Genomic DNA, 10,740 nt, shown 5'->3' with positions numbered 1-10,740 from the left:
CTACTCAGTTTAAACTCCTGATGAAGTTCAAAGGGAGTTTTGCTTGAAGAAAGGTCTCATGAGTGGGCTCTGAATACACAGCAAAATTTACAAGTCCATTTATAGACCACAGGAAGAGTAACTTGGCAAAAGATTTTCAGCCAGTCTAACACTTCAGTGATCAATAGAATGCCCATTACTAATTAATACAATCACAATGATTTTGTACCTGTCAGAAGGTACATTTATGCAAGAATATTTTAAAAGGTTATTCATACTTATGGCTTATAATGAAGTATGTCAGCACACAGATCTTGAGGACATGATTTCGAATACATATTTGTTGGTTGATTGCATAAGTTATACTTCTTATTGCTTGAACAACACCTCAAAGGCAAAATAATGACGACATGACAATATATGTAAATCAAGAACTGCATGTGGGTTTATTTTACACTTGAGAAAACAGTGGATTTAATTGTGTGAACCAAAATGTACTGTACAATATTAATGATAAAACATCAAAATGTATAATTCATAGTGCATTGCTTGCTTTATTTTTATTTATTTATTTTTGTCAGATAGTTCCTTTAAGTACATGCATCTGGTAAGATGCAGGTGCCAGTAAAATGTATCTACTTAAATCAAGCTGCAGGAACTAAATTTTATTCAAAAAGTGTGGTTTTACATTATATACACCGAAGTCGAATATAAAATGACAATATAAAAAGGTAAAAGAGAAAGCATACAGCCAGAAGGTACAAAGAAAGTTAAACAGTTTAAAATGGTACGATATGTAACATGTAGTTTTTAAGCTGATGCTGGCAATTTACAGGAACAGAATCCAACATTTGCCCCATTTTTTTATTTTATTTTTTGTTTTCATTTACCAATGCAGCACACTATAGAAAGGTCAGCTTGTACCAAAGCTTAACATTTGTAAATAACTATAAACTGTAGTATTTTACAGGAAAAAAAGCATTTTACACTTTTTTTTTTAATAACAGCTTGCATACTTTTTTTTTTTTTTTTTTTTTTGCCAAAAAAAGTGGCAAATCTCAGCATCCGGAGAGTTTGGGCATAGTGGCAACTTGGTTTGCTCTTTTATATTATTATTATTTATTATTAATAAATTCATACAATTGTAGCTTCCTAACCTCTTGAGTACTAGATAGCTTTCTTTTGTCCAAGAACTGCATGCATGTTTTCCCCACAAATCAGTTCTGCATTAAAAAATGCTCATTTTAAAAAAAACCATTAGTACATTTTGTTTTTGACACAGCTTTGATTTGAATGAAATACCTTTAAGCCTCTTTATTTATTTAATTATTTGGAAAGGCACAGAAATGCTATTACAGTTCTCAGAGGGTTAAAACTTGACACTACTAGGTTCTGTGACCTTTATTGTCATGGCAACTTTGTAATTTTAGGATGTCTTTTTATCATTGTTCGTCGTGTCTTTCTTTACCACTAAATTAATGTCTCTCAAAAGTGTCTCCCACTATATTCTACAAAAGATAGCTTAACATCAAGGACAGATGTTGAAAATAAAGGTCAGACTTTGACTCACAAAAAAACCAAACCAAAACAAAAAAAACACCATGCACAGATCAGACAAAGAGCATATAAATATAACTACAAAATAAGTGTAAGAAAAACCAAGGTCCAGATAGGCAGTTCAGCAACAAAAGTAAGACTGATTTCAGAGGCTCAGGTCAGGCCTAGTGCAGTACTATGAAGAAGTTTAGTGCAATGTTCCTGTGGTCACTTGCATACCTAGCTGCTTACCTGGACACTATTGTTTTTCTAATTCAGTTACATAGATCAGATGGTCCTCTGGGGACTTGCCGTGTGTTTTACTAAGGTGCAGTTTGACTGCGTGCTTGCTTGCAAAAGTTCGGTTACAGAGCTTACACTGGAATGTGGAGCCCAAGTCCTCCTCAGCAATTCCAAGTGAGCCCAAAGTCTTGTTTGTGAGGACTTTTGAAACATTCTGCTGTTCTTGAATCTGATTTAGTGGCAATTTTGACAGATCCTTCAAACTAAAACCTAAATGTGTCTCTAAGTGACTTATGTACGTAGAAGCAGTCCTGAATTGAGAGGCACAATCATTGCAAAAGAAAACAGGATGTCCTGTGTCTAGGTTCTTTAAAAACTTAGTTCCACCTGTCCTCCTTAACTGATACTTCACATTGGCCAGCCAGTGGCTAATTGTGGTCATGGAAAGACCAGTAAACTTAGAGATGTGTACTCGCTCCTGTGGACCGAGGTCTGACATAATATATTTGCCTTCTGGTGTCTCCCTCAAGCTGGAAGCAAACTGTGCTTGAAGGATCAGAAGATGCTGAGGGTTCCAGTTGGACTGCCTGCCTTTCCTCTTGTGCACTGGTGACAGCTCATCCAGAGCTTCCTCAAAGCTGCTTCCATCAGCATCAGACTTCTCTGACACTGTGGATGGAGTTGAAGACTTGGGTGTCAAACGCCCAGTGAGATTTTTTACCATATCAGAAATATCCATGAGGGCACTCTCTCTTAAAGGAGAGGAGACAGAGTCAGCCACACTAGAAACAAGAGGTTTGGTTTTAGACTTGGTTAAATCAATGGGCTGATCACTGTTTTCATAGTAGTACCGGTCAATGGCATCGGCTTGCTTGACCGGAGTGGTCGGGTAAATAGGTTTGTCCAACATACTGTTGCTAATTTTGTACAACATGGCCAAAGGGTCCAAAGAGGGGCTTACTGGCTTTGAAACTTTGCCTAAATGTGTATTCATAATGGACTGTAAAGCACTCAATGGGTTAATAAAAGACGACTCAGGCGAATGATCTGTGATGATTCCTAAATTATTACAGCCATTTGCGACTTTTGCTTTGAGTGGTTCAGTACCATTTGGAAGCTGAACGTCAGCCAGACTGTCCTTTTTGACCTTCTGAACATCTGCATCAGGACTCTTTTTTTGCTGCTGTTTATTGTTTATTTCCTCCGATTTTGGAAAGTCTTTGTTTTCTTTAGCAGCAGGTGATGTTGGTTTAACTGGAGAACTCTTCTCTTTCTCTGTAGGTTTTTCTTCTCTCTTTACATTGATTTTACCTGTAACCTTCTCCACCAACTCCTCCATCGCAGACACATTACTTTTGTGAGGTGGGGGCGTGAGACTTCCTGGGGAATGGACGAGTGCACTGTGTTCCGACGACAGTGATTTTACACTACTGGCATAGGACGGCTGCATTTGAACACTCTGCACAGTGGGTTGCAAGGGTTTTACTGTACCTGGTAGCTGATAAGCTGCATGAATGCTGGGGTATCCTCCCCAGGAAGGTGCTCCATTCTGAGCCTTGCTGATAGCTGTTGTCACCGTGTTCTCAAGAGATTTCAATATGTCAATTCCACCTTTAGGACTGTCATCCAGATCCTCCTCTCTGAGGTACTGATACAAAGTTGTTGATTCAAATTTTTCCGTAGAGTCCTCGGTCTCCTCTTTAATCTTTTTGTCTGTTTCAATGACAACCACCTTTTCCTTTTCTGGGTCCTTCTTTTCCTCAGAGTTCGTAGATCCTGCCGGAGAATCAGGCTGCTTTTTAATGTTGGAGGCTGGCAGTCTCGTATGGGTGGTGGGTGGCAGAGGTATGGACTGTATCTTTTCTTCCACCACAGGGTCCAACACTAGCTGTTTTCCTTTTTTCGAGGCTGAGTTTGTCACCTTCAAAAAATGACCAGTGACCATCATGTGAGCGGTAAGTTGCTGCAAAGTGTCATGAGAACTGCCGCATTCCATGCATTTCAGTATCTGGGCTTTACGGGCCTCAAACTGCCAAGTGTAGCTAGCACCATTTTGATAGCCATAGCGATTGTTTGGAGTCACATAGGGATTGGCAGTTTTCTGATCCTTTGCAGCTTCACTCAATGCAGCCTCTGTGGTGATCCCTGTTGGCTCAGGTGAACAAGGTGACGCTAAGTCCTGAAGTGCTCGCTTTTTGGTCGAAGGGACCAGTTTTGTGATGGCTGGTACTGGTTCCTTCAGAGGCACTTTCTGGTAATGCTTTGTTTTTATCATATGGACACTCAGGTCTTGCAAAGATTCAAATGAATGCCCACAGTACATGCATTTCAGCACTTTTTGAGCATCCTCTTTGCCTTCCATTTCCATAAGAGAACGTTTTCTAGGCTTTGACCACCGTTTGGTCTTTTCAGATTCTTTATCTCTGTTGTCATCACGGTAGTGTCCAGTTTCATTCATATGCACGGTTAGCTCCACCAGGGTATCATAGGCTGCACTGCAGTCTTTGCATCGAAACTTACTAGCACCGGTGAACACAGACCCATAGAGTTTATTGTTTTGCCTGTAAAGCTGCACCGTGCTAAACAGACTGGGCTCTGGCAGAAGTCCATATGAAGAAGTCTGCTGCAAAGTTTTAGCTAATGCAGCTTGGTGCCAGTCATAACCTGAGCCACTGCTGTTACTGGTATTGGTATTACAGTTACTCGTACTAGTACTGGTGTTGGTACTGGTGCTGTGGGTGTTGGTATTAGCATTGCAATTGGTGGTGTTTTCATTCTGGCTGATTTCATTGTTGCTGGTGGTTGGACTGGATTTCTTTAAGTCTAAAGCTAAACTGGACCAGCAAGACTCTGAGAGTAAATTTGCATACACAGCTTTTATTTGTGCCAAGCTGTCCTGTGGATAGGAAGCACTGTCTGTGCACTGATGATCCTCCTTTTCTTCTTTAGAAGAAGTGCTTTTGAAATGGGCCAGTTGATCGCTGTTTTCACTGAATGGCGAACCATAGCCTGCATCTTGATTAGTTGCAGTGCTGACTGGGGAGTTCTGGTAGCTTTGAGCCTCTTTGATCTCTGTTTCTTCATTGCACAAATATTCACTCTCCTGGATGTCCAGAGACAGCCCGTCATCCTCCACTCTGTCCTCATCTATTTCCGCTGCCTTCAATTCCTCTTCAGGAACATATGCTTAAAATGTAGAAAAACAAGACAAAGTTATGGAATGCACACATTTTATATCTGTCATTTCTTAAACTAAATGCAGTAATGATTAAGGCATATTTTAAAAGTACATCAGCCCCACCAGCTAGAGCCCTATAAACCTGCAGATGGCTGGAGATAGCCGCAGCTCATTTTTGTGGATATGGATGCAGATACAAATTTTGTTATCCAGAACCCTGCAAATTTGTGGATATCTGCAGATATCCACACCTACAGATGTTGATGCAGATATCCGTGGCTCATTTTTGTGGGTATGGATGTGGAAAATTTTGTATCCGTGCAGGACTCTACCACCCGTAACACAGTCAGCTTGTGAGCCCTCAACTTAACATTGACCTTAACTCTTAATAAAGAGTGTGAATTTTTTGTGCTAGCAGAGTAACATTCCAAATACAGTACCACAAAAGCCACTATCATTATTTTTAAAAAGCATTAAGCCGATTACTCTCCTCAAGAGTAATTAAATGGAGCAGTTTCAGGCAGTGAGATACCTTAGCTTGATATGTGTAGAAAGTAGACGTGTGAGGCTGACATCTGCTGCATGAACCCAAGTTCTTAAAATCACTGGTTGGACTACACCCTCAGGGGCAATCTTCTTGGCAAAAACAGTTGCCAACAACTGACTCTAATGGAGCCATACTTGGCAAAAGTGTCAGGTCAATTACTGAGGGGTTCCTGGTGGCTGGTTGCATTGGGTTCATTAGAGAGTGGAGTAATGTCACAGCTCTGGGCTTTCACTGGCATAGGACAATTTTGAACATAAACACTAAAGTGCTAGACTGAATTAAAGAGGACAACACAAGGAAAACAAAATTATTATTGTTTTGTATGAAATAGAGATGCTTTGCATTTCCCTACACTGTAACATGACGTGGGTGCCACGTTACTATTCTGGCAACAGCAGTTGGTAGCTAAAAATAAAATAAATGAGCGAGATGAATATTTAGAAGTGACAAACATAAACCATAAGACCACAGTGATTATTGGCTTACAGTAAATATCAAACTTTGCTATTGTATTGCCATCTGGTGAAACTGTACAAATTACACGTTCATCTATATCAAACTATTTTTTAGTTAGCAAATGTGATATTCATGAGCAGATGGTCACTATATCAAAATACATTTACTCCAAGGGCCCAATTCACAAAAGTGGCTTACATGCACCTAAATGATAAATGTACATTTTCACTGCATAGTAGAAAACATATATGTAGTCTTTTGTCTCCACATTTATAAAAGGAAGCACTTGGCCAGAAAAATCACCTTGGCTGTAGAACATAGGTGAGTTTATGTGCAAATCAAAGCAGAAAATAAACATGGGTTGAAAACAGTTTCCTGATGCGGAAAAAAATATTTTCACGTTGGGTGAATTGTGCACAGAGCCATTCTGAAATGTGTTCAATTCCCTTGCAGAAAGAAAGGCTGAAAGAAAGCCAGAAAAACACACTTCTGCTCCAATGTGATATGGAAAGAAAAAAAATACACTTATCACGTTAGGAAGTTTCAGTTGTTAGGTGTTAATACAATTTGTACCAGATTTCACAAGCAGTTGCTAATTCTTTCATTCCCAGAATTTTTCTCCTTTAAAAAAGCAAAATTTAATACTCCCATTTTAGCAGAAAAACTATTTAAAATGCCTATTTTTACAGAACAATAGTATCTTTAATCAATATGTGATAATTCTTTGTTTACAGAAGAGCCCTAATATTCTCCCTGCCCAACTGCAGCCCAATATTTCAAGACGACAGGGCACGTGGCTTTTCCATTTCCAGTCCCCTACACTGTCCACCTCAACCTTCTACCCAGTCTATCACCGCCTGTCTCATTCTTATTTCTGGAAATATTTTTGTTTTACTAAAAACAGTTAAAAGTTACAATTGACACTTTATTTTGGCTACCCTTTTTAATAATATTGTACCTGACAAAGTTTCATGCAAAATATTATTAAAAAGGGTAGCTGACCTATAAGCCCGTTTTTTAAAAAAAGTAATGGTATCAAGAAGGGGAAGGAGGAGGAAAAGACGGGACAAAAAAGAAGCTGGAGAAAAGGCTCCGAGGGAATTGGAAAGATGATTTTCCCCAACAAAGAAAAAGAAAGAAAAAACTACTCTTCATTTATTCTGTAAAAATCTCAGCTCTTACATTGTTATCACAAGAATGTCACCAAGTGTCCACAATGTATTACAACGTTGTAATACTATTACCTTTATAATTTCAAATTGTGTGTGTTGTAGAGGAATCTACTAGCATAGCTATAGTTAAGGGTCTGTCAGTACTCTCATTATGCATTCCTGTTTTCAGGTATTTATAACTGCAAAAGAAAGTATTTTTATTTTATAGGAGGGCAAACACAGACAATTATGGAGTTCTCGGGCCTTTTTTCTGACAATATTTTTCTAAATTAAAAATTCTAGGCTCACAGTGCATAATTAAGCCCTTCTGGCATTTTTTCTTTACATATAAAACTATGAACTATTAATGTCTGACGGTCAGATGAGCTGAAACTTAATCAGTCATATTATCAGTTGGTATATATTAATGTAGCTTTACTAACTTCAATTGCGCTATGCCAATTTACACCAGCTGGCAATCTGAACCACTGTTTTTAATGAACAATACTAACAGCTTCAAATTGCAAATCAGTGCTCCGGGTTAACAATCTGCATGACTCGTCTACTAGATCGTTATTTTTCAAAAGAGATAAAAATTACATTTTTAAAAATACCTGTTTCAAATCAGTTTCTACATGTAAATTATAACTGATTCAATTTATATATCTTTTCTCTTTATATGAGATTATTTTTGTGTTTACTCTCATATACTGTTGATTGGTGGGAAAGTATTCTTTTATTTCCACCATAAAGGGAATTAAACTACATCAAAAAATTGTTACATGAAATGTTTGGTGCTAACCCATTAAAGTAAGAACTTGTGTGTTAAAATGAAATTCCTTATTTCACCTTTTTTTGCCTCCGAGTTTTCATTGAGACTACTACAAGAGTGAGTTCTTGGATAGACAACTTTCTGTCTTAATGATGACTTTCATTTCTTTCAAAATTTAAAGTCAGAACCTGAAAACAATGCACATTTTCAGATATCTGTATATATGTACACACACGCACACACAGAGTTCTATACAATGTCTCAGCAAACACACACGCACATGCACAATGGACATTAAGTAACAAGGTAGTTTATTTGAAATGTTTTTAATGTATATCATTACCATTAGAAACTGTTTCATTGAAACACACTGATTATTGTTGAAATAAATATAATGCTTTTGATTCAGGACTTTAATAATATTTCTAGAAAGAATATTACTAAACACAACCAAATATGATATTTCACAAGGTCGGTGACATTTTCTAGTCCAAAAGTGTTCTGAGACAGATTACAGAAGAACAGATTACAGAAGAACAGAAAATAAAGACAAAGTTCCTACTTTTCAAAATATATATTTACTAAAATTTCCCCTTGGGAAATCTGATCACTGAGTAGGAGTTGGAATTTTAAACACAGCAAAAATTTTCCTTCCACAGTTACTTGTATAGATAAGTATTATTAACCTACACCAAATAAAACAGAGAAATTGAGATGCTCTCTCATTTTAAAAATAACAGACTGACAGACAAATTGACAGAAAGATTCCAGTCATTTTTGTGTGTATGTGCTAAAACATCTCCCATCACTTTCTTCATTTACTTCCTGCATCTACAAAATGGTGTAAATTGTGATACCAGTTTACATGTATGTCCTGAAACCACACTGAAATATCTAGAGCAGCAATACAAATTCATCTCCAGTAACTTCACTATACCCAAAGCAGAAGATATTACAGTGCATAATGTTACCCATCCCTCTCTCTCTCTCTCTCTCTGAAAAAAAAAATCATCAAATTACAGACACAGGAAGAAATAACTAGCGATTGGAAGCGGTCTGCTTTTCTTTTTATTAAACCTTGTTAATATTTCTTGCCCATAAGATGTGCCTTCTGGATGCTAGTGTTTCCCCATAGATGTACTGTCATCTCTGAACAGCATTAAAATCTGTGCATTCTAATATAAGTGGACATGAGGCACTGTATACTGTACATGTTAGTGGTATAGCACATTGCATTTGCTTCAGTGAGAAGGTTTAACTATAAATACACAGCCACTGTTTGAAGATGCAAACACACACTGGAAATACAAAGGTATCTTTACAAACCTTATAGTCTTAATGTGAAAATACATAAAATAACTTCTTAATTCTTAACCCAGTATTTCTGATTTTTTTTCTTTTAGTATAGATATTCTTTTCCATTTATAAAATGGATTGTAGCATTCAAACATTATTTTAGAGATAGCAAAAAGTGATAACTGCATAGGTTTTCAACAGCTAGGCACTGTAAATGTAAAAAACACTATCAAGGCCAGACAATAATGGATCAAAAATAATTGTAAGGCCCCAATTCAGTAAAACCTTTAACTAAATACATAACTTAAGTATATGCTTATGTCCCCTTGAAACCAATGAGACTCAAGTATGTGTTTAAGCATTTTTCTGAACCGGGTTTGTGAATAATTTATTTGTTGAATCGGGCCTAACTGGGGACAAAACAAATGTGGTATCTTTATGAACCATCATCATTCAGCACACAACAGGCATGTTTTCACAGCATCTGATGTTTATCCATCCAACAGAAAACAGCAGCTGAAGTTTCCACGATTCACTATTGTCATCTGGAATTAATCAGGTTCCTGTCTGGAGGTGTCTTACACTTATGTGAAAGCGTATTTCGTACCTCAAAAAAGGTTAGACAGATTGAAAATATATCGGTAAATATATACATTGTCTCTCTTTCTGAGTTCAGTATTAGTGATTCACAAAAGAGAATCCAAAAGCCAACACTGCAAGGTTTAGAATATCTGCTGGAAGATTTGAAAATGTTCCAAATTAGAAATACAAGTTCTCATTAAGAATCATAACAGAGATCCAAGAAATAGTTGGATCACCAAAGAAAGCTGGAGATGAATGAGTCCATCCACCTCTCTTCTCCCTCTGTATGTGTGTGTATTTTTACAGTGTCATTATTGTGCAAAAAATGGTTTCCTTACAACAATTACTGAAGAGCAGTACAGCCTCTCTCAGACAACCAAAGGACATACTCTAGTAGTTTGTTTCTTCCATTTACAACTGCATGTAAATAGGGGGCAAAATAGTGAACTAGCACTCCCTTCCTTGTAATTTTAATATAATGGGTCTAAAAAGTAGATACATTATTGCAACAAGAAGGACCTCTGTGCTTCTAGCAAGTTGAATGATAATCTTAAAGGCAACCCATTAAACACCAACAAAAAGATTCCTCACCTCCTTCTCTGCCTCCCCTTACCCACTGTCCATTCCCCTTGGAATGAATGCTGGAAATTATTAGCCAACCTCTGCAACTGGAGACAGAAGCAGCTTGCATGCGGGCGTATTTTCACAGAGATTCTAATCTGAGAAATGTACTTGCTCTTCCTCCTCTATCTGATAAACTATACATTCAAGCATTCTCATTAGTGTTCAGATCACCAAAGAGAGCTGGAGATGAATCAGTCCATCCACCCCTCCTCTCCCTGCTTTGTCGAGATTATTTCATTGAAATGTTCATTTTCGTCCCTGTTGGCAACATTACAATGGAAGTATTTAACCTGTTTCCATTACTTATACAAATTACCATTATGGGGTAGGACAGATGTTAGAATCATGCCACATAACTGACTTCCCTACATTCTTT

At 37.5% G+C, this 10,740-nt stretch overlaps 1 protein-coding gene across 2 annotated transcripts in view; it reads right to left on the bottom strand.

Moving 5' to 3' along the window:
- Window positions 1-402: 402 nt before the first annotated feature.
- Window positions 403-10,740, bottom strand: part of TSHZ1 (teashirt zinc finger homeobox 1) — a 62,988-nt gene continuing 52,650 nt past the window's right edge. For both annotated transcript variants that reach the window (XM_075921069.2, XM_089776328.1), the window contains exon 3: window positions 403-4,944. In XM_075921069.2, coding sequence (XP_075777184.1) covers window positions 1,775-4,944 — 3,170 coding nt within the window. In that variant the 3' untranslated portion in view covers window positions 403-1,774. The remainder of the gene's footprint in view (window positions 4,945-10,740) is intronic.

The sequence above is a fragment of the Pelodiscus sinensis genome, chromosome 2 (assembly GCF_052426305.1).
Source record: "Pelodiscus sinensis isolate ZL-2025 chromosome 2, ASM5242630v1, whole genome shotgun sequence".
NCBI classification, from domain to species: domain Eukaryota; kingdom Metazoa; phylum Chordata; order Testudines; family Trionychidae; genus Pelodiscus; species Pelodiscus sinensis.
Note: the sequence above shows the minus strand (reverse complement) of the source record. Positions and strands in the feature narration are given on the sequence as shown.